Source organism: Chelonoidis abingdonii, chromosome 3 (assembly GCF_003597395.2).
Source record: "Chelonoidis abingdonii isolate Lonesome George chromosome 3, CheloAbing_2.0, whole genome shotgun sequence".
Classification (NCBI taxonomy): Eukaryota; Metazoa; Chordata; order Testudines; family Testudinidae; genus Chelonoidis; species Chelonoidis abingdonii.
Genome location: NC_133771.1, coordinates 156599817 through 156627234, shown reverse-complemented (window position 1 = coordinate 156627234; position 27418 = coordinate 156599817). Strand labels below are relative to the sequence as shown.

The 27418-nt window shown below is 42.5% G+C and overlaps 1 protein-coding gene across 3 annotated transcripts in view; it reads left to right on the top strand.

Annotated features, from left to right (window-relative positions):
* Positions 1-27418, top strand: part of BTBD9 (BTB domain containing 9) — a 304822-nt gene that overhangs the window by 233920 nt on the left and 43484 nt on the right. Inside the window, exon 10 of one of the 3 annotated variants that reach the window (XM_075064266.1) lies at positions 8387-8666. The exons of the other annotated variants lie outside the window; for them this stretch is intronic. Coding sequence (XP_074920367.1) covers positions 8387-8423 — 37 coding nt within the window. The 3' untranslated portion in view covers positions 8424-8666. Of the gene's footprint in view, positions 1-8386; positions 8667-27418 lie in introns of those variants that run through there. 3 annotated transcript variants of the gene reach the window in all.

Below are 27418 nucleotides of genomic sequence, written 5' to 3'. Positions count from 1 at the left end.
TGCCTTTTAACCCCTTCAGGCCCATTGTGGGGTTTGTAAACCACATTATATCTGGCTACAAAATGGATACACAAAGGAGGTTATGATGCAAAGTAGAGCCTCTGAACCAAAATGAGATTCACAAAACAAAATGAAGTTTACAAGTTGACAGATATATCCGCAATCTGTCACACGTGGAAATAAGAAAGGGATTGACTGGTATATTCCTTTCTACCTTATTGCCTACGCACTGTCAATAATACACTCTAATGTTCCATAGGCTTTCATTTCTGGCTGCAACGGATACACATACCCAATACCTAGCTTAATCAAACTTGTCCTATAATGTAAAACCTTAATAGTGACTTCATATGTTTTTATAACAATTATATCAACAGATCAGCACATCTGACTTTCCCATAATCCATGCATTTGGGAAATTATTTTGCCTTAATATCGCTCCAGTCACTGTTATGGTTCTTAATTACAACACCTGTTTGAAAGTGGCCTTTTCACTGTGTGAATCACATGCAGCCATGTCATCCCCCAACATAGATCAGCAGTAGGGTTTGAACTGCTTGACCTACACATCCCTATCTTAGGCCCTTACTGGTTGAGCTACACAAGAATTGCTAGACCCTTTCTAGACTTAACACGGGAGGGGGACTTGACACACACTTTTACAGTGAGTAACAGAACTTTTTACTAGTTAACAGAAGAATATTGGTGATCAGGAGTCCTGGAGTCTATGCCTGGCTCTGGGATAGAGGATATGATTTATAATGTTTAGTGAAAGAATAACTGGAACTGATTTAGTCCCTCTAAAAGTCAGTGTAGTGTAGTGGATAAGATTGGTTACTGTCATTTTAAGAGACCTGGGTTTTCTGCCTGCAGTGTTCTTGCATAATGTCTTTGCTAATTTATTTTTGAAAAAGGGTGTGGGAGGGAGATCAGAATCTCTTCCCTAACTGTCTTCTAGATTGGGGTTTATGGCTGTAGTCAGTCATAATGGTAGTGAATTGCATGAGGAAATAAAATAGCATTTAGAAGAAGTGAGATTTGAACTCTTGATCTCCTCTTCTGTAGCTCAGGAAACTTTTTTTTAGGTTACAGGGATATTTGCAGGAGGTGTGTGTGTCACTCAGTGAGTGACAGCATTCATGCTACAGTAAATTTATCATCAAATTAACATTTGGTAGATTCACATTGGCTCACATATTTTCTGTGATAGGTAAAAATGTATAAATGATATTCTTGGAATCAGCACATGAGGAGCAACATAGTTGCCAAAGAATGGGTTCCAGTGTGTGTTTCTTGTAAAAGGCGTGAAAGTGAGAACAATCCAGTGAAAAAATTGCCCAAAAGGGTGATTTTTGAACTCTTATTCTTTCCTTCCCAACCAATTTCAAACCCTAGGTTCAAAGCATAGAAGTGCTAGAAGTTCTCAGAGAAATGGATTTATTGTTTTAACATGGGCTAAACAGTGTATTTTTCACTACTGTCATTCTCAGAAACTGCTGAACTTTTTTTCCTGAAAGTTTCCAAAAGAAATCATCAACCTGAAGCCAACACCTGGCATGGAAAGTATCAGCCTGAACAATTTAAGTTTGGCAATAGCATAATCAACTGAAAAAAGGTCAAGTAATGGAAAGTGTTGGGCATTAAGTATAGACAGTTCTGTCAGCTCCCCTGATAATGATCTGAGCTAAACAAATAAAGGTCTCTGCCCTGAAGCTCAAACTTACAAAAGCACAGTGGATACAAAAACAGTACAATCCAATGGAGTTAATAACATTTAAAGGAACACCATCAACTTGAAAAATCTCCTTTCTGTCTGAAATGTTTGTACCTACTATAGTTACAAATAACTTCTAACATCAATATACATGAAAAAAGTTAAATATGAGGGAAGGGGCAATATTTTTTCTGGGTGTTTTTTGTTCCGGTTAATTTATTTTGTATTTGACTTTGTGTACAATCATGTTCACTATCTTTACTCCATAGTCAGTCATTTAGTCAGGTTCTTTTCCAGTCACAGGAGAGCTGAAAAACCCTTGAATTATCTTTAAAGTAATTTAAAAAAAAATTGTGGGATTTTTCAAAAGTGCCTAGCTGACTTAGAAGCAGAAATGATTTCCATTGAAATGTGAGTGCCTAAGTAACTTAGCTACTCCTGGAAATCCCACTTTGAGGGTATAGATTTTAAGCCTGTAAATACACAAAACTAAACATGCCCACTTCCTTAACTTTTCCTCATAGATCAGGTTTTCTAAACGTTTATTATCATTTTTGTTACTCTTCTCTGGACTCTCTAATTTGTCCACATCTTACTGAAAGTGTGGTGCCCAGAATTGGACACAGTACTCCAGCTGAGGTCTCACTAGTGCCAAGTAGAGCAGAACAATTACATCCCATATCTTACATATGACACTTCTGTTAATACACCACCGAAAGCTATTAGTATGTTAGTATTATATTCAGAGATTTTCACTGAATTAGTTTGTGTCTGATAATTGCTAATAATTTCATTGAATGCAGAATAGTGTTTTTGATAGAATACCCAGTCATTTAGTTATTCGCTGAATAGTGACATGCTGTCCTCGTTGAAAATTAGTTTGGACAGGTTGTTAGTGTTCGATGAGGGAAAGAAATCTTAACAAAGAGAAGAAAATGAACTAGTCAATGGTGTACAAGTTAAAATGGTGTCTGTTTGTACTCCTTTCTTAAGGAAAATAAGAGTCTTGTCACCAGATTAGGCATGTTGGGGCTGTGTATATTTTTCCAGGGCCTTCTATAGCAACACTACGATTAAGGATCTGTTAGCAGATGACCATTTAAGATGTAGTACACACTATCTATAATGCCTTTCATAATTATGAACCTTCGGCTATAATAATCCTGGTCCCTGGATCCCAACTACAGTATTATAAACAAACAAATAAATAAATAACAAAAAGATGTTGCACATACATGCACAATTTTTATCCAGTGCCATATATTCATGCTGTGCTTCCAAAACGGAAGAGTCACAAAAGTCACATTATGCCTCTGAAACAAAAGTGTCAGTAAAGTATGAGCCATGCCTCCAAAGCAAAAATCAATTTCTGTTGCAATAAAGCTAGAAATTATTGATCATTTGAATAAAAGAGCAATGCAGGCAGATCTCGGATGTGAGTGCAGTCTGTCAAAAAGCACAATTGGAACATTAAAAAAAAAACAGAAAAATCTCCAACTATTTATCCATAAAGTCAACATTGAGGAAGGACTGTCACAAAAGAAATTACGAAAATCTGATGATGATGCACCAAATGAAGCAGTCTTGTGGTTCTAGCAGTGCAGAAGCAATGGTAATCCTGTATCTGGACTGATCATTTGCAAAAAAAGCAAATCGTAGAATATCAGGGTAGGAAGGGACCTCAGGAAGTCATCTAGTCCAACCTCCTGCTCAAAGCAGGACCAATTCCCAACTAAATCATCCCAGCCAGGGCTTTCTCAAGCCTGACCTTAAAAACCTCTAAGGAAGGAGATTCCACCACCTCCCTAGGTAACCCATTCCAGTCCTTCACCGCCTCCTAGTGAAAATTTTTTTTTCTAATACCCAACCTAAACCTCCCCCTCTGCAACTTGAGACCATTACTCCTTGTTCTGTCATCTGCTGCCACTGAGAACAGTCTAGATCCATCCTCTTTGGAACTCCCTTTCAGGTAGTTGAATGCAGCTATCAAATCCTGCCTCATTCTTCTCTTCTGCAGACTAAATAATCCCAGTTCCCTCAGCCTCTCCTCATAAATCATGTGCTCCAGCACCCTAATAATTTTTGTTGCCCTCTGCGGGACTCTTTCCAATTTTTCCACAACTTCCTTGTAGTGTGGGGACCAAAACTAGACACATTACTCCAGATGAGGCTTCACCAATGCCAAACAGAGGGGAATGATCACATTCCTCAATCTGCTGGCAATGCTCCTACTTAACAGCCCAAAATGCCATTAGCCCTCTTGGCAACAAGGGCACGCTGTTGACTCATATCCAGCTTCTCATCCCCTGTAACCCCTAGATCCTTTTCTGCAGAACTGCTGCCTAGCCACTTGATTCCTAGTTTGTAGCAGTGTATGGGATTCTTCCTTGTCCTTGTTGAACCTCATCAGATTTCTTTTGGCCAAACCCTCTAATTTGTCTAGGTCCCTCTGTATCCTATCCCTACCCTCCAGCATATCTACCACTCCTACCAGTTTAGTGTCATCTTCAAACTTGCTGAGGGTGCAATCCATGCCATCCTCCAGATCGTTAATGAAGATATTGAACAAAATAGGCCCCAGGACCGACCCTTGGCAAACATCCTGGCAAAGCAAATTAATCCTGAAACAACATTCAAAGCATCTGGTGGATGACTATAGGAATTTAAAAAAAAAGGCATAACATTCAGGAACTGAAAATTGTTGGTGAGTCCCATTCATGTGATGATGAGGCTGTAGACAACTTTCTTACAAAGCTTAACTTTTGTTAGAAGGAGGTTATACGCTTGAGCAGATACACACTGCCGATGAAACAGGGTTGTTTTGGAAATGTGTGCCTGACAGGACATTGTCCCAGAGAGCAGATATGGTGGAGGGATATAAAATGCTGAAGGGAAAGGGTGACGTTTCTGTTGTGTACAAATGCAAGTGGAAATTCCAAAATTATCCCACTTTGCATTGGAAAGTCATGACAGCCATGATGCTTTCATCATGTTAATATGAAGTCACGTCTAGTCAGTTACAAGAACTCCAGGAAAGTCTGGATGACAGGGGAAATTTTTAACTCATGGTGTATTGAGGACTGTCCCCCTATTGTTAAGACACATTAAGATGGAAGAGCCCTGTTACTCCCAGACAACTGCCCAGTGCACTCCCTGCACACCAGTTAGTGACATCTGCTGGAAAAATGAAAGTTGTCTACTTACCTAAAACACAAAGTCAAAAATCTGGCTGATGGATGGTGGGATAATTGCAGCATTCAAGTAGCAGTACAGAAAAAGGCTACTGAGGGAAATCCTAGTCACAAGGAATACAGGCTATGTGACTTTTTTGACATCCTTCACTCTGAAAGATTTGATACATCTTGCAGCATGGTCCGGTATTCATTCAGGAAATGTTAGAAACATTTGGAACAAGACATTAGGACCCTCCCTGCCAACTGTCAATCATGATGCGGAAGTGCTCCAACTAGAAAATGACAACAATGAGCAACTTTTGTCAGATGTCCAAACGCTTCATTTGCCAAATGGAGTAGAGGATCTTGTAGCTGTAATGAATGACTGGTTTCACATGAATGATGAGTGGGCAATGACCATCATGCTGACAGATGAAGACATCATTAACAAAGTGTTGGGGAGGTCAAATTCCCAAGAAAATGAAGTCCATGAGGCGGACAAACCAGTATCCCCTGCCCCACTTGCATCTGAGGCAGTAATGGGGTTAGAAACTGCTATTGCATTGATGTAAACATAGGATGTTGAAGCAAAAAAAATCCTACAACTCCATCAAATACTGACATTGGCTTTTACCGCTTCCATGCAACTGGTGCGGCAAGGCAAAATTGTTAATTTTTTTTTTAGAAATGAAACTTAAATCAACATTTGGCATTCTTATTTTTGAATTGAAACAAAACTGAAAATTGGTTGATGCTCTTTTAAATTTTTCATTTTTGCCTGGTTTTGAATGTTGCGTTTCAATATGAGATTTGAGGGTTTTTTGTGCTGTGTTCTTCAGTGAATTAACGCAAAATACCCGATTCATGTCACAAATGGTTGTTGTTATCATTATTAATAATTAATTAATTTAGCTAACGCCTTTATCCAAAGAGACTTCATTAACTTACTCCAGCAATTTATCGTTCGTTTTGATTTTTTTTTTCAGTATAATGAATCCCTGGCTATAATGGATTCCAACAGGCATTATAGTTAGGGTGTATTATATTGTTAACCACATGTAAATATTTACTCTCAGTTGAAACTTGGATATCAATTCTTATTCTGAAAGAGCATTTATATTTAAAAATAAATAAATCCCTGTAGCAGAGTGTGACGGGGCCCCTTTGGCTTTTGCTTCTGCAAGGTTCACAAAGTCACTCAGAGACCCTGGGTTTAGTAACCACTGGTGCACTTTATTCTCAGGCTTGTTCCCACCAACGTTTCACCATGCACAAATCATCCTTCACCATCTGCAGGCAGGAGGGAGGGGAGAACTGCCTCCCCGCTTTCATTCCCTGCCTTTTCCCTTCCCTCTTGCTTGCCCCAATTAGGTCCAGATTACCTCCATCCCTATCATAAGCATAATTCCTAATTCTAAACCTTAGAGTCCAAAATGTGGATGCCTTCATGAAACCTCCAAGCTTAATTACCAGCTTGGATCTGATAGCGCTGCCACCAGCCAAAAATTTCCAGTGTTTGGCTGACTCGGGTCCCCCCAAAACCTTCCCTGGGGGACCCCAAGACTCAGATGCCCTGAGTCTTACCACAAAGGGAAATAACCCCACTCCCCTTGTCTTCTCTTTACTTCCTCCCCAGGCTTCCCCTCCGTGGGTTATCCTGGAAGATTACTGTACTTAAACTCCTTGAATTACAAAACAGAGAGGGCAATTTACCTTCCCCCCTCCTTCTTTTTCCCCCTCCCAGTCTTTCCCTGAGAGAGACCGTAATCCTGGCACAGGGATTTCTATCCCCTAGAGCCTCACTTAGAAAAGAAAATCCAACAGGTTTTAAAAAGAAAAGCTTTATATAAAAAGAAAGAAAAGACATAAAAATGCTCTCTGTATCAAGATAACAATATACAGGGTCAATTGCTTAAAAGAAAAATATGAATAAACAGCCTTATTCAAAAAGAAATACAATTTAAACATCCCAGCAACTACACACATGTAAATACAAAAAAACAATAAAAGCCTATTGTTTTTCTACCTTTGTACTCACAACTTGGAAACTGAAGATTAGAAGCTTGAAGATAGAAAGATCCCTCTCATAGCCGAGAGACAGACCGGAGACACAGACAAAGGGACACACACCCAAACATTCCCTCCCTGAGCTTTTAAAAATCTTGTTTCCTGATTGGTCCTCTGGTCAGGTGTTTGGTTCCCTTTGTTAACCCTTTACAGGTGAAAGAAACATTAACCCTTAGCTATCTGTTTATGACAATCCCTTAACGAGGAGCAGGCATGACAGAGGACTGAATCTGCAACCCTTTGCCCAGCGCTCTGTCACACACCTCCCCTCCTTCTAGAACCGCCAAGTTCACCCCTCCTCTCTTTCCTCTGCCCCAGGGCTGGGGGAGGGCTCCAGGAGGGAGTCTTTTCCCCTCTTTCAGGTCAATCCCAGGGTTTTCCGTGGGGGTTTCCTTCATCTCCCCCCCCCCCGCCCGAAACTACATTGTGGGGGCGGGGGGGTGGATGGCCCCACAGCTCTACTGTGACATACAGGTCTTCGCACCATTCACAGCCCCTTGGGTGTTCCCCCATCCCCTCCCCGCTTCCTTTCCATCAGGGGATCATGGTTGGTCCTGATCCTGTCCTGGACACTCAGGGCTTCCCGGTCCCCCACACTTGTCCAACAGAGCCGATGTCTCTTCCCTTGAGGGTCCGCTAATAAGGGCCTCCACCGGGTCTTGTACTCTAGTGGTCCCTGGGGTGGACGTCTTGCCCATAGCTTCCCTCTCCCTTCTCGGGCTCTGTTCTCTAGGGGTTTTCTGTTCAGAAGTCTCTATCCCTTCTTAGGGTAATTTCCCCTTTTCCCTATCTTGGGCTTTCTCCCTCTGCCCACCTTCCCGCTTGGGAAAGGGTCCCAGTCTATGCCCACTACCCCAGCCCCTTTACTACCCCAACTCATTGCCGCTTAAACCTGTCCCGAACCTCAGGAGGCACCTGGGCCATAGTGTGTTGCCTCCTATCCCCATGGACACATTCTATGTCCATTTTCACCCTCGGACTCCACCAGTGCGGCCTCACCAGCTTCTGTTGTACCAGAGAGCAGGCTGAGGACAAGTCCACCAGGCCTCACTGGAGTTTCCTCCTCACCATCACTGGAATGATGCACAGTGCCCTCCATTGCCCTCTGGTACTACATGCTCATAATGCTGGTATAAAGGCGCCTGCCTCACTTCCCCCTCAGTTCCTTCTTAGCAGCTGTGACGATAGTTGAAGCTTCTCATTGCTCAGGCAATTTCTCCTAGTGACTTTTTCCTACCTCTTAGTGTAAATAGTTATTGTAGTTTGGTAGTAGTTAATTGTAATCGTTAGATAGTTTTGAATGCCTGTGCACTTAGTCAGCAAGGCTGTTCACCTTCCGGTGCTGGGTCATGCCTTTATTGCCAGGCTTCAAGCAATATGCTTCCTGTGGCACGTCGATACCACTGAGTGACCCGCACTTGCATTGTCTCAGGTGCTTAGGGGAATCTCACAGAAAAGACCATTTCTAGATTGCAGGGACTTCAAACCCTGCACCAAGAAGGACTGGGGAGTAGGGTGAAGGTGCTTCTCGTGGAGGCAGCTCTAAGACTTGCTTTGGAGCCATGCTCAGACTCAGCATCAAGCACCTCAGCTTCAGTGTAGAGCACTCTTCTCACCAGTTGAGAGTCTGGGCACCAATCTTCTTCTCCGTTGCCTAAGAAGAAACATAAAAAGCACCAAGAGAAGAACCGATCCTCGGTGCCAAAGACAAACAGGCAGGGGGACAGGGATAGAGCGAGACCCACATCGGACAGCTCCAGAGATTTCCCTACATCCCCCCCAAATTTCCCCAACACCCCCCTCCCTCGTTTTGTGAACTAGTTACATGCAGTGTTGCCAATTTAGTGATTGTTTGGACATTTGATTTGAAATTGAAACATTAATACGTACTTTAAAAGCATATAAAGTGTATGATAAAATATGTGTATCTGAAAAAATATAATAGATTTGAAAAGTATGAACCTAGACTAGCTTCCTTATACAGTTGTTTTTTATGACAATATCGGTGCATTCATTTCGGTAATGTTGGCCATCCTAATAATTTCAAATTATGATTTGTAAGCAAAGTCTAAATGTGCCCTCCCTGACAGCTAGTGATGAGCTGGGGTCTGGGGGGAAAGGCTTCAGGACCAGACTGTATTTACATTCACACCTAATCTACCTAGATATCCAGCAGACAGAGCTGTGTGGCCTGGCCCAAGTGATAGATTTTGGCTGGGATTGGGTTACAGATCACTTGAATGTGCGGGGGAGGGGGAGGTAATAAAATATTGTTATTCTTATTGTATGAGTAAATGGCAGTAGAACTGTAACCTCCGCTGATTGAGGGCATCAAGGGCGAAGGTGGGGGCAGGTGTTTTGCTTGATGGTCTGCCTGAGTCACAAGTACTATTTGACCTGCCTCTCTCCACTGTTTAAAGACAGAGCTGATTAGGCTCCATAGATAGTCTTTTGTTTTGTTAAGTGACCGCTACAGCTGAAGTCACTGATAATCAGGTCTAAGTGCTTAGACCTGCTGTGGGACAGTGTTTCTGTGGAAGAGACGGCCCAGTGTGCACTAGCAGCAAGGTTCCCCCACTGAGAGCTCAGCTGAAATCACTGAGAGCTGGTGGAACCTCAAGAGACCAACTCACAGAGGTCACAGTGGCAGGTGGCAGCAGAAGGTGACAGCGCAGGGCCATTGGCAACAGAGCAGTGGAGTGAACGGTGGCACAATGAACCACAGTGGCCAGAGCGAACAGTGAGCAGCTGAAGGAATGACCAAGGTCCCTTCTTGCCCCCTACCTGTGAGGTGAACTCATGTGAAAGCACCTCTGAACTCTGAGTCTCCACTGACCAAGGACAACACTGATGAGTGTTAATGAAGCTGTTAAGAATGCTGGAGACACAACACAGTTTATGCAAACAAACATGACTGTGGCATACTTTCTATTTAAGCAAGAGATACCACACACTACAAACTGGAGGCCAATGTTAAGTGCGCTGTCACTTGTTCATCCTGCAGTTGAACCCTGGTTCCGAACAAGACCAGCAAATGCTCACTGTCTTTCTGCGAGAAACTCAGCTAACTGGCTAGAAGCATGTGGTGCAACAGTGAAAGACTCAACTGTTGAAAAAGTGAAGAACTCTCTCAAAAAATTTGCACACATGGCTGATGAATGCACCAATGCAAATGAGCATCAAGTATTAAGTCACTGTATACGTTATCTTGATGTCAGTGATAGGCTAGTAGATGCATGTCTAGATGTTCAAGTTATAGAAGACACATCGGCTGCATCTGTGACAACCCACATCTTAGAAGAGTTAAATGCTTGTCAGTTAGACCCCAGACAGATGGCTGCTTGTGCATTTGATGGATCTGCAAACTTCTCTGGAAGACATGGTGGAATACAAGCTTTGCTCAGAGAAAAGTGTAACCGTAATCTCTCCTCTACACACTGCAGAGGCCATCTACTCCAACTAGCGCTAGTACGAGCTGCAGACTCTTCAAAAGACATTTAAAAAGCTATAAATTTAATGTCTTCATTATATTCGTTTTTCAGCAAGAGTCCAAAAAGACTGAATATCTTGAAAATACACTGTGACTTGAGTTAATGTCCATCTGGGAACCTCTGGTTCTTCGTGAGATTTGTGCTTTGTCTACTTGACTTCAGTTAACTGGCTTTGGAGTATCTCCAAGATGGATGCATCTAGAGTGAGGTGGTGATTGCTTTCACTACTCGTCGGAGCTATTGCTCTCTGTCTGTGTCTCCTGTTGAAACTGGTCATTAACAATGCCATCAAGCTCTGTACCCAGTTAGTAGATCTTGTCAGCATAGACCTCCATTGTCATCAGAGAGCTATCATTTGGAAAGAAAAACCTACTGGAAGAAGCAGATTCAGCGGACGTGACTAATGAGGATTTATATTAATCTAGTGAAAGAGGCATGTATGGCAGACCATGCATGTCACAAATTGGGGTTGGGCGTGCGGCAGGTTGCTGTCTATAGGGGATGTTGCTCCGAGATGGGGCATATGGGGTTCAGGAGCAGAGGGCTCTGGTGAGGTGGGCGGGTGAGGGTTCTGGTGGGGGGGGGCTCAGGTGGAGGGCTGTAGATGAGGAGTTTGGGATGTAGAAGGATGCTTTGGGCTGGGACCAAGAGGTTCAGAGGGCAGGAGGGGGATCAGGGTAGGCGGTTGGAGTGTGGGAAGGGATGCAGGCTCTGATTGGGGGTGCAGGCTCTGGGGTGGGGCTAGGGATGAGGGGTTTGGGATGCAGGAACATGCTCTGGGCTGGGATCGAGGGATTCAGAGGGCAGGAGGGGAATCAGGGAAGGGGGTTGGGGCATAGGGAGAGGCTCAGGGGTGCAGGCTCCGGGCAGCACTCACTTCAAGTGGCTCCTGGAAGTAGAGACATGTCCCTTTTCCGGCTCCTATGCACCAATCCTGCAGCTCCCATTCGAACTTTAGCTCTCTTCATCTGATGGCCTGGAAGCTCTATGGCTGAATCATGAGGAGCAAGTCTGTAGAATCCTACTAGGCTGTAGAGAACCCTCCATCTGGGTCACCAACCTTGCAAAATGGAAGCGGTTCTCCATCTGGTCCTACCAACAGGGAATTCAATTATGCAGTCCTCGCTGCAGCTCATTTTGGAGTTCCTTCTGCTTCTGAAACAACAAAGTCTGTCCCTCTCTTCAGTCAAGGTTCACAAGGTCATTTCAGCCTTCCATCCCAAGGTCAACAACTGATCCATTTTTTCGCACAAGATGGTTATCTATTTTCTTAAAGACCTGGAGAGGATATCCCCCCAGGTTAGAAAACTCATTCCTCCCTGGGATCTAAACCTTGTCCTGTCAAAACTCACTGTTCCACTGTTTGAGCCACTAGCAACATGCTTGTTGTTACAGCTCTCCTGCAAAGTCGCTTTCTTAGTAGCCATCACTCAGGCCTGAAGGGTTTCAGAGATCCAGGCCCTTCCATCGGAACCACCATATACGATCTTCTTCAAGGATAAGATTCAGTTGAATCCACACCTATCATTCCTCTCAAAGGTGGTTTCGCAATTCCACTGCAGTCAGGCAATCTTCCTGCAGGTATTCTACCCTAAATCGCATGTGAACAGAGAGAAATAGTGCCTGCACTCTTTGAATGTTAGATGGGCTCAGGCTTTCTATATATGAACTACCAAACCGTTCCACAGATTGACTCAGCTGGTCATAGCATTAGCAGAGATAATGAAGGGTCTTCCCGTCTCCTCCCAGATAATTTCATCCTGTATTACTTCATGCATGTTACAAACTCACAGGCATCTTGTCCCTAGCTAACATTACTGCTCATTTCACAAGATTGCAGGCCCCCTTGGCCGATTTCCTAGTGCAAGTCCCTATTCAGGAGATCTGCAGAGCAGCAACATGGTTGTCACTGCACACATTCTCAATGCACTATGCCATCACCCAACAGCTAAAGACGATGCCAACTTCAGCTGCGCAGTCTTGCAGTCAGCCTGTCCTTGAACTTCAAGCCCATCTCCTGTACAACTGCTTGTGAGTCACCGACATTGGAATAGACATGTGCAAGTACTTAAAGAGGAAAAAATGGTTATTAAGCTTTCTGTAACTGTTGTTCTTTGAGATATGTTGCAAGTGTCCATTCCAAAACCCAACCTCCAACCCCTGTTATCGGAGTCAGTTGGTAAGAAGAAACTGAGGACGAGTGGGTCAGCAGGGCCCTTTATACCAGTGTTATGCGCGTGTGGCACCAGAGGGCACTGGAGCCGAGCCAACAGATACCACTAGGATCAAAAATTCTGGCAGCTGTGCTCAGGGTGCACATATACCTACATTGGAATGGACATGTGCAACACATCTTGAAGAACAATAGTTAGAGAAAGCTTTATATAATATCACCGTTTTATGTTTGTGGTTGTCTGAAATTCTCCAATTACTGTCTTTAGCACAAGTTCTACTGCTAATACAGTTCTCTGTAGAACTGTAGAAAAATGAGTGATGTCTCTTACAGTGCGGCATATGTTGCAATAGCAAAAGAAAATGGGGAGAATTAGGGATGAAATTTCAGTTTTAGAGAGACTCACAATGTAGCAGAGTTGGAAAAAAGGTGAACATTTAAACCAAAACAATTTACTTTGCTAGAGATATTCTGTATTCCCTTTGCTGTTCTTAAAGATCTGCTTGGATAAGAGCCTTTTCCCTTGCAGCCTGGCTTGTCTGTCTGCCTAATCCTGTTCTGAAATTCTAATCCTTTGTAGACTATTGCCTTGAAAGTGATTTTGAGGTCCCCAAACCAGCCTGCTGGATTCCCAGCAGAAGGAATAGAACAAACTATAAAGGTAGCAAACTCAAACTTCAACAAACATCTTTGATAATCAGTACGAATGTCAGAGAAAACAATAAGAAACAAAAGGAAAGTAAATTGAATTTTGTTTTAAGTAGCATATACTGTATTTGATAGTTTACCCAAGTGTGAAAGTTCCTTTTAAACTGTGAATGTGTTGCCTTTGGTCAGCATAATGGTATTTTAATGTAGTATTTTGCCTGAATTAATAATTCAGTGCTCAAAGCCTCCAGTGACAGGCTATTCCTAACCTCCTCTTTTCTCTCACTCAGTCTCAAAAGGCTGAGGACAGAAGCCCGGGTGTTGTTATCTTCACAGGGAAAGCTTGCTGTCCTTAAATGGGAGCCAATTAATGCACACTGATTGTGTAATTGTCATTTTAAAGATGCTCCATGTAGGCTATTTTTTTCCCTTTTCAAACTAAACCCTGTTTTTCTCTGTGCAGTATGACAGTAATGAAAACCAGTCAGGTTCTGTTTTGTTTTGTTTTTTTTTAAAGGGCAGACATTTGTGACAAGTTTGCCTGAGTTTGTTAGTTTTGAACAATGAAGACATGTACTTGTTAGAAGAATTTACTGACAAGAAGTCTAAAATTCATATTAAAAACAAAAGAAACCAAAGGCCAGAAGGAATCATTCCTTGGAGTCAATGATTCCTACTTCTGATAAAATAAGTACCATGGTTAAAAAAAAAAAAAAAAGCCAACAGACTATCACCAAGATTAATACCTACTGAAATGTTGACCTTAGAAGTTCTCTCTTGTATTGTTATTGTGAAATGGATTCTAGTCTATGGTAGATATTTTATAGTGCTCAGTTTCCCAGTGGAAAATTCTATCCACATAATTATTTAGTAGATAAGATCAAATGTATGGCTTATGCATATGCAATTCCTAGAAATTTGACACCAATTATCTGTGTAACTATTTCAGTCCAGTTTTATCTTTTTCATAATGTAAGGTACTGTTTTATTATTGCGAAACTAATGGCACATTGTCTTTATTTACCCTTTTTTCCCACTTGACTTTTGTTTATCTTCCATACTGCAGTGCTTTGTTGTGGTATATGCTTAAGTTTCCAGACCTCTTTATTGTTGCAACATGCTCATATTGCTTACTGTGGCTATTCCACTTCCTAAATTCTGAGCTCATGTCCTAGCCTTCGTTTCCTGTGTAGATGCCATTTGTACTGCCACCACTAGGACTGAATCAGTGAATCCCATGTAAAAATCCATTGAGAGGAGACTTCATAAATCCAATTATTTTAGTAGATTACATTTTCTGAGTGGGATTTAAGTATACTTTTCCAAATGAAGTTATTTGTCCATCTACAGTGTTCCACTTTTCTGTCCTTTTTCCCATATATAGTGATAGTAAATCATCGTGTGTCAAGAAATGCAGAAAGGTCAGTGGCTAAAAGCCATTATTTTTAACCATATTTCAAAAAACGTGGTTTGGCCTTTTTCAGATTGTTCAAGTACTTAGAAGAAAAAATTACTTACTAGTTGTTGCAAACTGGATTTTGCATTTAATTTCTGAACATAAATTTGCCAAACATTTATAATCTATAACTTGGTGTGATGAATTCTGTTGTTCTACAGAGAAAAGAGAGACAGCCCAGATATCCATGTTTCAGAGTCATGTGTTGCATGTGTGTTACGTATTCTCATATATGGCTTATAGTCCAATGGAGCAGGAGAGAAGGAACTGCCCTGTACCTTTGGAGTCAAACATTGTAGGTTCTGATCATAATTATGTCTTTTTTGCATTAAATTATCCTCACCCCAGTATTGTGTACTCCCGAATGTGTTGCCTGAGTTTCTGAAGATTCACTGTTAGCCTTGTTTGTTGAATGAAAACAAATAGCATAAATTACAGCAAGAGAGCTGGGAAATTGTCCCATTGCTTAGCTTACGTTCAAGTCTCACTTGACAAGAATAAACAAAGTCTTCTCATTAATTTGTTCATTACACCACTGGCAGTGTTTGTGTTGGAACAAGTCAGATAGGCATAAAGGGGTCACTTTGTTTAATTATTGAACATAAGATCCTTGAACAATAGAGTACTGAACTATATATCTGTTCTTTGTGCTAATGTGGTCACACTGTAAAGAATTCTCAGGGAAGTAAAGGGAAAGAAAATGAGTACCAGCCTCAAGGACCTGGCATATTAAAGGGAGAGGGTATTCTATAATAAGGTTTCACAGAGAGAAAATAGACCCGTATTACATTTCAGTATTTAAGGTGGCACTCAGAATTCTGAATTTTCTGTGTTTAAAGTTGCGTTTGATAGCCTTTATTTTAACCAATTCTAGTTAATGTCTAGCATCCTTTTCTCTATGTCCTCTAACGGTGACCCAGAGAAGATACGGAAAAGGTTTTCCAGTCCCTGGTCTGTCTCAGATGCTGTTTTCTTCTTCATTGCTGCTGTTCAGCTACAAAAATCTTGTGGATTTTCTGCAGGTGCAGTATAAAGAGGCAGCATAGAGGTGAAAAGTATTGCCATTAAAAGTAGTCAGGTCCTTGGTTTTATATCTCTTCTGAAAGACAGCACAGTAACCCTAACACCATGCTGGGGTATTGGTTCAGTATTGTCTCAGAGAAAAGAGGGCCCTTGACTGAATCAGAAATACAATTTCCTGCAGGTGTTAGATTTTATTCTCACCCAAACATTGACTTGGGCTTACCCTTACAAGCTTGTAAAATCTGACAAGATCACAGCTGAAAGTGGGCTGGATGCATATGGTTTTTTAATGTTTCATGACGAGGAATACGCATGAACTGAAATTCACAGAATTATTTATTTTAAAAGGAATCCATTTTGATGATGAAAAGCAAACTTTTAGTTAGTTAATATCCCAGAGGAAAGGAAAATGTAATTTATTTACCCACGACAGTGTCACTGAAAAAAGGTGATGCAGTGAGTACATCTGTACTGGCTGGGGAAAATTATATTTGTTCCTCCTCTGGACCCACAAGAGTGAAACCTCAAGGGTCTCTCCAAAAGCTCTGTGGTAACAGGCAACATTACTTTTACAATACTGACTCAATCCACAGGCCATTATTGTTACTTTTGTTGTTTCAAAAATAACCTTAGCCACATGAATCCGGAAGAACTGAATATGTTTTAGTCCTGCAACAGGATAAGTGGGATGTTCAATTTGTAATACTGCAGAATAATTGGTCGTTTTCCACTCGTCTTTCATAAGAAGAGGTTTGTACTTGCTTTCCGTGGTGGTAAATAGGTCAGATTTTTATGCTTTTTTTCATCTACTATTTTGAATTTTTAAATATATTTTTGCAAAGATTGATGAGAAATTGCAAAGTTTAAATATGTCCAGCATGTCTAATGTTTAATTTTGCATTTAAAAACAAAGTAAAAATATTTGGGGGGAGATGTTTTAATTAAGTCATTTTATACATTCTTAAACCAACTTAACTTTCCCTAGTGGCTTTGACTGTCTGCCTCTCATGGGATATGAATCTTGAAGATCCGCTCAACAGCTACTATGATAAAACTGCCAACTCTTAAGTTACTGTTTTTATTTTACTACAAAAGATTATATCTTAAATACAAACTAGCTCCCTCTCTCCACAGTCAGCTCCTGCTGAGGGCTTATCTACGCTTAAAATGCTGCAGTGGTACAGCTGCACTGCTGCATTGCTTCAGTGAAGACACTACCTACACCAGTGGGAAGGGTTCTCCCATCGGTATAGGTACTCCATCTCCCCGAGAGGTGATAGCTCAGTCAACAGGAGAATTCTTCCATCCACCTAGCACAGTCTACACCGAGGGTTAGGTCAGTTTAACTGCATCATTCTGGGGTATGGATTTTTCACATCCCTAAGAGACGTAGTTATACTGACCTAATTGTATTGCTCATACACAAACGCATTCTCTCTTCCTCTCCCTCATTCTTTTCTTTTTTAACTTCTTATTAAACATTGGCTCATAAAGCATAATAATGCTTTGGTTTGAGCAGTGAGGAATTTATTTTTCATGTTTTGAATATGCGTGGATTTGTCTCTCTTGCTCTCTTTGGTATCTGTCTTCAGTACTTATAGGTGCATATTCTTTGTGATGATCAAAGTATAGACATCCCAAAGAGAGAACAGAAGATTTAGGCCTCCAAAATAAGCAACTGAACCAACTGATTGAATGCTGTATTATTGTACTATGGAAGTATATCAAGTAAGGTCTTGTATGAAAGCTTGTAATGTTCTGAACTTCAAGGTCATTCTGAGTTATGTATACACACTGGTTATGAATTTTTGTATTTATATATTGTGACAGATCCAGGCCAGTGGGATACAGGAGTCTGGTAGAGGGCAAATATACTAGTCACTGGCTGAGTAGTTTTCTGTTCCCTGAGTGACTAGAGCAGGGGCTGCACTGGAGTAATCAGGAACCTGCTAGAACCAGTTAAGGCAGACAGGCTGATTAGAACATCTGCAGCCAATCAAGGCAGGTTAATCAGGACACCTGGGTTTAAAAAGGAGCTCACTCCAGTCAGGCAGGGGGGAGCTAGAGGAGAGGAAGTGCGTGTGAGGAGCTGGGAGCAAGAGGCACAAGGAGCTGAGAGTGAGAGGCTGTGGTGCTGGAGGACTACAGAGTACAAGTGTTATCAGACACCAGGAGGAAGGTCCTGTGGTGAGGATAAAGAAGGTGTTTGGAGGAGGCCATGGGGAAGTAGCCCAGGGAGTTGTAACTGTCATTCAGCTGTTACAAGAGGCACTATAGACAGCTGCAATCCACAGGGCCCTGGTCTGGAACCCGGAGTAGAGGGCAGGCCCGGGTTCCCCCCAAACCTCCCAACTCCTGATCAGACACAGGAGGAGCTGATCGAGACTGTGGGGAAGATCACTGAGGTGAGCAAATCTGCCAATAAGTGCAGGACCCACCAAGGTAGAGGAGGAACTTTGTCACAGTATTTAGAGAACCGTGCCCATAAACTTTGGCTCCAGTTCATCATAGGCAGGGCAATGAGTGCCCAGACAGGGAGAGGCACTTCCCATGCCACGTATTCACACAAAACTGCACTCTAGTAACAATCCATTGTACAACCCAGGAAAAGACAATGGTGGGCCATTAAAGTTAATGGGAGGACATTGAGAAATCCTGGCTATCAACTCAAGAGGGAATTTATCCCACTCTGAATAACCTTGAGTCACCATACCTGGACAGGAAAAAAATGTGGGTGCAGGTGGAGAAATCTTATTAAAACGGATGCTTGAAAGTGAAGTTTTCATCCAAAAACTGAGGGACAGCCTCTAAGGCTTTGGCTACACTGGAACTTCGTCGGCAAAACTTTTGTCATTCACGAGTGTTTAAATAAAAAAAAAAACCACACCCGCGAACGACAAAAGTTTTACCAATAAAAAGCACTGGTGTGAACAGCGCTTTGTTGTCAGGAGGTCTCTCCTGTCAACAAAGCTGCTGTCGTTCGTGGGCAGGGGCGGAATTTTTTCCTGCCGACAAACAGCAGCTACACTGCACGCCTTTTAGTGGCATGGCTGTAGCAGCACAGCCATATTGCTTCAAAATGCGTGGTATAGACAAAGCCTGAATGAGAGGGTGCCTATGAACACTGGATCCTTCTCTATAGCTAGTGGATACAATGGGGAACTGTTTTAAGGCAATAAGTAACTTGTATTAGAAAAGAAATTTTATCTAATATGAAGTCGGTAAAGCCTGAAGTTGCATCCTTGTTTATTTTTTGTGTAACTTGTATATATTTGCTTTCCCTCACTATTTCCCCTTAGATCTGTGGTTTTGCTGTTACATAAACTTTTTGTTTGTTTTTATGTGAAGTGGGTCTCTGGTGTGCAGACTGCACGTTGTATGTGTGTGTGTATGTGACACAAAGTGAATTGATAACTGTGGGACTGATTTCGTCCTGTTAGGAGTGAGGAACCAGAAGGGAATGGTCCAAGTGTCTGGTAGTTAGGAACTCTGGGAGGATGGATTTAGGAAGACTGGAACAGCTGTTGGTGTTACGTTGCATGGAGTAACTAGGCTGATGGAAGCCAAAGTGAGACCTTGTGCTTGTAGACAGTCTGCTGGTATCAGGATGTTGTGCCGTAGCCTCATGGCACCACGGAACTCCTAAGTTACAGGGCAGGCTGTATGAAAATCTGTTCCCAGTCTGGATGATCTCCAAAATGTCAGAGTGGCATAGTCGCTATAGGAGTTGCACACCAATATCAGTCTACTGAGGTTCACACTCCAAACACTTGCTAAAGCAGACCTTAATGGATTCAAAAATGAAGAAGTGAAGTACAAACGTATGGCTTATTATTTTCTTTTGTTTATTTTGGGTTAAGGGAAATACAACACAGAAAAAGGGAAATGAGTCAGACAGATTCCTTGTCTCTGGTCTACAGTACAAGTTTAGGTCAAGTTTAGCAACGTTAGATCGATTTAACCCTGCACCCATCCACACAATGAAGCCATTTTTGTTGACTTAAAGGGCTCTTAAAATCGATTTCAGTACTCCTCCCCAACAAGGGGATTAGCACTGAAATCGACCCTGCTGGGTCAAATTTGGGTTAGTGTGGATGCAATTCAATGGTATTGGCCTCCATTGTGACTGCTCTGGACAGCACTCTCAACTCAGATAAATTGGCCAGGTAGACAGAAAAAGGCCCGCGAACTTTTGAATTTCATTTCCTGTTTTGCGAGTGTGGTGAGCTGATGGCACAGGTGACCATGGAGTTCCAGAATCGCAAAAGAGCTCCAGCGTGGACCTAACAGGAGGTACTGGATCTGATTGCTGTATGGGGAGATGAATCTGTGCTATCCGAACTCCATTCCAATAGACTAAATGCTGGAATACACTGCTACCTTGATATAATGCCACCCGATATAACACAGTAAAGCAATGCTCTGGGGGGACAGGGCTGCACACTCTGGTGGATCAAAGCAAGGTCAATATAACACGGTTTCACCTATAAGGCGGTAAGATTTTTTGGCTCCCAAGGTCAACGTTATATTGAGGTAGAGGTGTATTTGAAAAAATCTCCAAGGGCTTGAAGGACAGAGGTTATAACAGGGACCCGCAGCAGTGCCGTGTGAAACTTAAGGAGCTCAGGCAAGCCTACCAAAGAACCAGAGAGGCAAACGGCCGCTCCGGGTCAGAGCCCCACACATGCCGCTTCTATGATGAGCTGCATGCCATTCCAGGGGGTGCCCCTACAACTACCCTACCCCTGTGCTTCCCTCCTCCTCTACCCCTCCTGGGCTACCTTGGCAGTTATCCCCCCATTTATGTGACGAATTAATAAAGAATGCATGAATTTGAAACTACAATGACGTTATTGTCTCTGCAAGCGGAGATCAAAGTGGGGAGTGGAGTGCAGCTGGCTTACAGGGAAGTAGAGTGAACCAAGGGGGTGGGTTTTCATCAAGGAGAAACAAACAGAACTTTCACACCGTAGCAAGTCCAGTCATGAAACTGGTTTTCAAAGCTTCTCTGATCCACAGCGCACCCTGCTGCGCTCTTCCAACCGCCCTGGTGTCTGGCTGCGTGTAATCCATGGTCAGGCGATTTGTCTTAACCTCCCACCCCACCATAAACGTCTCCCCCTTGCTCTCACAGGTATTGTGGAGCACACAGCAAGCAGTAATAACGATGGGAATATTGGTTTTGCTGAGGTCTAACCGAGTCAGTAAACTGTGCCAGTGAGCTTTTAAATGTCTAAAGACACATTCTACCACCATTTCGCACTTGCTCAACGTATAGTTGAACTGCTCCTTACTACTGTCCAGGCTTCGTGAGCCATAGGAGCAAGGGGTAGGCTGGGGTTGGTGTGACCATGCGGTGCTGCTGTGACCGGGAGAGCAGCCTGAGGCAGAAGCCTCCAGCTGGCATGATATTCCAGGCAGGACTGAATCTCCATTAGACGAAACTTAAAGAAGAGAATGACCTGGAGTCATTCCCATTTTTGTCCAGGCGCCCCCGACCGACCTCACTGAGGCTGGCCAGGAGCACCATGTCTGCCTAGGTGCTTCCGACCAACCTAACTGAGGTTGCCAGGAGCACCCATGGGACGATAACGACAGTTAGCAGTTGTATTGCACCATCTGCCATCGCAAGACAAGGCAAGGCAAGGGGATGCTGCTGTGTAGTACTGCAGTACCACATCTGCCAACAGCACCCAGGAGACATATGGTGACAGTGAGCTGAGCGGGCTCCATGCTTGCCGCGGTATGTCATCTGCACGAGTAACCCAGGAAAAAAGACTAGAAAATTTTTTTGCCTTTGCTTTCACGGAGGGAGGGAGGAAGGAAGGGAGGGGGGCCTGACGACATGTACCCAAAACCACTCGTGACAATGTTTTTGCCCCATCAGGGACTGGGAGCTCAACCCAGAATTCCAATGGGTGGCAGAGACTGGAGGAACTGTGGGAGAGCTACCACAGTGCAACACTCCAAAAGCCGACGCTAGCCTCAGTACTGTGAGCAGGGGATTGGATTAGATGACGACCTGAGGACCCTTCCAACTCTGATATTCTATGATTCTATGACCACACTTCCGACTTACTGCACTAAGTGGGGACACACACAATCGACTGTATCAAATCGATTTCTAAAAAATCGATTTCTATTAAATCTACCTAATTTCGTAGTGTGGACATACCCTTGGACTCAATGGATATAAAGCAGCTTGGGAGCTAATGTTTGAAATATGGTTTACCTCAGCAAGAGAGATCAGCAGAGGATTTGAGAACCTTGTTCATCCAGTATTTTGAGCAGCAGCAAGAGTAGGAAAAGGAAGGTGACCCAGGGTTGAGAAATGAGCCAGACACTAAATCCCTGCAGGAGACAGCCACGCAGGTAGAGCTGGCCAAATTGCAGCTCCACAGAGGCCTGTGTGCACCAGGTGCAGATGGCAAAGCTGACAATCCAAGAGATGACTACATGAGCTGCAGCACAAAAAAGAAAAGCTGCAGTGGTAGCAGAAGCTCCCCAACAGTGCTTAGAAATGATCAAGGCAGCCAAAGCCAACAATGAGGCAGAGGAGCAGGCTCACCAGCGACAAATGGAGGCAACCTAGGCAGCCAAGGCCAGCTAGAAGGGAGAGGACAAATGGTAGCAATCAAAGTAGAAGAGAGAACATACAAATGGCAAATGGAGGCACAGGTAATGCAGATCGGAGTACTAGAGCAGCAGAAAGGTATTTCCCAGCCTGTGGGTAATCCATCTGAGAACTCACCCAGCTGGGACAGACTGTGCCCACCTTTTAAAGACTCAGACTGTATAGAACAATATTTAACTACTTTCAAAAGAATATGCGAGGCCAATGGCATCCCCATGGACAAATGAATGTCTGTACTGGTCCCCAAAATTTCAGGTTGAAGCTTTCCAAGTCTAGTGACATGGAGTGGGGGAAGCCGTGAGTTATGATAAATACAAGGAATCTGTGTTGCTAAGGTTTCAAATTACCCCAGAATCATGCAGTTTGAAGTTTAGAAGTCTAAAGGATCATGACAATATCAGTCATGAGAAGTTTATGCATAAAATATCTGATTATATGAAAAAATGGGTAAAAGGTAAAGGAGAGAAGGGGACTGTGGGAAATTTTTTATTTGTTTTCCAAAGAACACTTTATTGCTTGCTCAGATGAAATCAGAACTGCCATGTAGGAAAAGTCTCCTAACATAGTGCAGGTGACTGCTTGGGCTACTGATTTGCATGTGCAGGCCAGAACGGTTATTGAAAGAAAGCCCCAAAGGGAAGGGCGGAGGCCTCTTGTAAAAGGGGTCCCAGCTTTGTTCATGGGAAGAAGGAGGGAGAAGGCAAGGCCAAATATATCCCAAACAGGTACCCTCTAAGCAATACACTTACAAACTCCCAGCCCAGGACGAGAGTCCAAGAAATTCTTTGTGTATGACTCTACTGAGCACGTAATGAGATATTGCCCCAAACTTAAACCCATCTAAGTTCAGGGCAGAGTTAAAATCTGTTATGGAGATGGTACAGTATAATCTGTCAAGAGGCATAAAAAACCTAAACTATACAAAAGGCATGGTATGACAAAAAGGAATGCGAAAGAGCCTTTGATATAGTTCAGTGGTTCTCAATCAGGGGTACGCATACCCCTGTAGGTATGCAGAGATCTTCCTGGGGGTACATCAGCTCATCTAGATCACTCATCAGATTGGTGTTTCTCAACCAGGGGGTTGCAACCCCCTGGAGGGTCATGGGTTGGGTTTGTGGGGGGTCACAAATGCAGGGCTAGCATTACAGAGAGGCAAGCAGGGAATTGCCCAGGTTCCCATGCCACAGGGGGTACCCTGAAGCTAAGTTACATGCTTCAGCCCCAGGCAGCGGGGCTTCAGCTTCAGCCTCACTGCCTTAAGCTCAGGCTTCAGACCATGGCTCACAAGTGAAAAACAGGCTCAAGTATCACACTGAAATGTAAGTGCAATATTTATATTTCAGTTTATTTATTTTATAATTATATGGTAAAATTACAAAGTAAGCAAGTTTTCAGCCACAGTGTGCTGTGATACTTTTGTATTTTTATGTCAGATTTTGTAAGCAAGTAGTTTTTGAGTGACGTGAAACTTGAGGAACACAAGACCAATCAGACTCCTGAAAGGAGTACAGTAGTCTGGAAAAAGTTGAGAACCACTGATATAGGTGATTTGTTTCTGGTATTAGTCCCTGTAAAAGAGCAGAACTCATGGGAGGATCCTTTGAGTGATAAAGAGACTAAATTAAGTGCATGAACAGAAACCTGCCATCATGGCTTACCCCAAACTGCTCATATTAACATATTGAAAATATAACAAAGAGGCTATAGTAAACATGATATGCTGTGCAGATGAGGGTTGCAGAGTATTGCCTCTCTTAGGGCTGGTCTATACTGGCAATGCTAAAGTGCTGCTGTGGCAGCGCTTTAATGTGCCTTGTGTGGTTGTGGCGCAGGGGCGTAGCTATCGGCTCTGGGAGCCTGGCTCCCAGTATTAGTTCGCTGTTTACACTGGTGCTTTACAGCGCTGAAACTTGCTGTGTTCCGAGGGGTGCTTTTTCACACCCCTGAGCCAGAAAGTTGCAGCGCTGTAAATTGTCCATGTAGACAAGCCCTTGGACTTAATGTCTGAGAATAAGGGGGGAGACCCCGTTAGAGAGTGTTAATTGAAGTGAAAGGATAACCCTACTAGAAAAGAGAGAAGTCAGGGGTGTGTTACAAAGCCAGTATGGGTGTTTTCTAACTAATCTAGCCTGACTCACATGAGAGAACATCACATTAACACCAGCGAAGCACACCCAATAACCAGTAGGGCTTACAGGACAACAGGGACAACGAGGGGATAGATCAAGGGGAAGATGCAAAGCATGCTAGACATGGGAATTGTAGCAGTCTCAGACAGCCCCCTGGGCTTTCTTAGTTATCCTAGTGTCCCACAGAAACATTGGACAGTAAGGTTTTGTGTGGATTATAGAAAACTTAATGCTGTTACAGTCCCAGATGCTTGTGTGGATGATACATTAGATATACTTAGCTAAATATTTAACTGCTGTGGATTTAACCAAGGAATCCTGGCAAGGTCCCTTGGATACTGAGTCACAGAAAATGTCTGCAATCATTACTGATTTTGGGCTTCTGAAGTTTAAGATACTATCCTTTGGATTAACTGATGCTGGGGTAGGGGTGGCTCCAGGCACCGGCTCGCCAAGCGCATGCTTGGGGCAGCAAGCCACTGGGGGCGCTCTGGCGGTTGCTGCGATGGCGGCAAGCAGGCTGCGTTCGGTGGCTTGCCTGCGGAGGATCCGCTGGTCCTGCGGCTTCTGCGGACCTCCCGCAGGCAAGCCGCTGAAGGCAGCCTGCCTGCCGTGCTTGGGGTGGCAAAATGCCTAGAGCTGCCCCTGTGCAGGGGACACATTCCAGAGGCAGTTAATCAGATATTATGTGGGTTCCAGGACTTTACTGTAAACTACGTAGATGATATTACTATATTTAGCAACACCAGAGAGGAACACAAAACACATGTGGGGAAAGATATTGAGAAACCTCGAGGAGGCAGGCCTCATAGTGAAGGTGTCAGAATGTATGGTAGGGAGCAGCAAAGACCTCTTAACCAGGGTCATTGGGTACGTGGAGGCCAAATCTACCCAGATCTCCTGAAAGTGGAAGCTATTGTGAATTGGCCCAAAACTAAAAAACTGGTTCAATCTTTCATAGATCTATTATCAAAAATTTGAGAGAGGTTTCACTAACATCATTGGTCCTATCACAAACCTATGCCAGAATACAAAGGCAGAAAAAGTGGTTTGATTAGACATCTGTCAAAAGGGTTTTGATGCAGTGAAACAAATTTGATCAAAGACACCCATTTAAGAAAATTTTGAATTGTGTTCTGATGCATCCAGTACATATCTTGGAGCTGTACTGATGCAAACTAGGGAGGATAACAAAAAACACCCCTTTGCATTTCTGAGCAAAAAACTGTCTCCCAGTGAACAGAATTATTCTGTAATAGAAAAGCAATGTTATGTCTTTGTGTAAGCTGTAAAACGACTCAGGCCCTACAACATATTCAGGGGTTGGAGAACAAGATAGCCACACTCTGCATTAGCCATTCATTCACTTATATATATTCATCTTTGCAACTACTTATCCCTATTGGGTTTGAACAAGGCCAGCTGCTGCCAGAATTGTTGATTTTGTGCTACCTTGTAAGTCTTGTAAATCATGATGATGAGATGCCATGGCGCTTTCATCACAAGCCATTGCTGTCGTTTATCTGTCTTGTACATGGCCCTCCTGTAGATTTCTTGCCTGCCGTTTTGATGCCTGTGACTTTTTAAAAGTATCATGCCAACATGCAGTTGATCCATTGAATTTGTATGAGTTGGCCATGTTCTGCTGATAACCTTTTAAAGCAAAACTATAGATTATAGAGTCAAACTTGTTCCTTCTATTATTTCTTTTCATATGGCTCATTATCTTCCTTTCAGACTTAGTGACTTTTCTCAATCACTGTCCACAGAAGTGAGGATTAAATACTTTCTCTCAAACTCATAATTTAGCAGAAAGTTCAGCTTGACTACCTGAGTTCAGGTGCTTTTAAAGAACAGCTTTTTTTTTGTTATTTTTATGAGACTTATGATTTCTCTTCTATTTTCTTAAATAAGATAAGCAATTTGCATTTATTTTAAACTACTTCACCAATTGTATTTCTTTTGCCTTTGATTTTATATAAGTAGACTTGTTTATAGCTGAGAGATACCAGCCATATTATAGGCTTCTCGCTATATTGTCCACATCTGCATTAGGCAAATTTTTATACTCTTCTCTTTCTATGTTGCTTCAGGATGTCCATCTTCTTCCTTATTCTATTTTATTTCTACTTTCTCATAAGGTGTATTGATTTAAATAATCAATTTTAATCTTGTTTTGCATTTGTACTTTTTAGTTATTTTCCTGAAGAAAGATTGATTCTTACTGGTTCATAACCATTAAAACATGTTGATTTGGAACTAAATATAGGCTTTACACTAAATTTGGTACTTCTTTTTGTGAACTAGGAGGATTCATGACATCTATACACATTTATTTAAGCAATGATATAGCTGAACATATATTCATTCAGATTCTTGATATTTACATTTTTATTATCTTAGAAAATGGTGAATGATGCATTGCTTATTAGATTTTTTTCATGATTTGTGTCAAGCTGCATTTGGATGGAAATTTGAATTCAATTAAAAATGCACAAAAACAGAATTTTAAACTTGTTTTTAATTAAATAAGTAAAACTAAATTACGTGTGTGATACATAAGGGGAAAAAGCAAGTTTATCAAACTGGATTTGATTTTAAAACTAGCTGATTTATTAAACAAAAGAAGAATTATCAGTAGATAGTGAATTGAACTGATTATTTCTAGCCACCATGTCTTCCAAGATTTGAGAATTAGTAGATTGCATTCTATCATACATCATTTTTATTCATAGACGGAAAGAGGAGAACAAGCTTTCTTGCCTAGTCCCGATTGGTTTCTCAGCTATGAACTGAAATGAAAAAGATATTCTCTCTGCACCTGTAAAAGTAGCTACTGTTGTCGAGAGCTGGTTTATCTCTTCAACAAACTCTGGTTCCAAGTGCTTAGACAGTGACTTCCTCTGC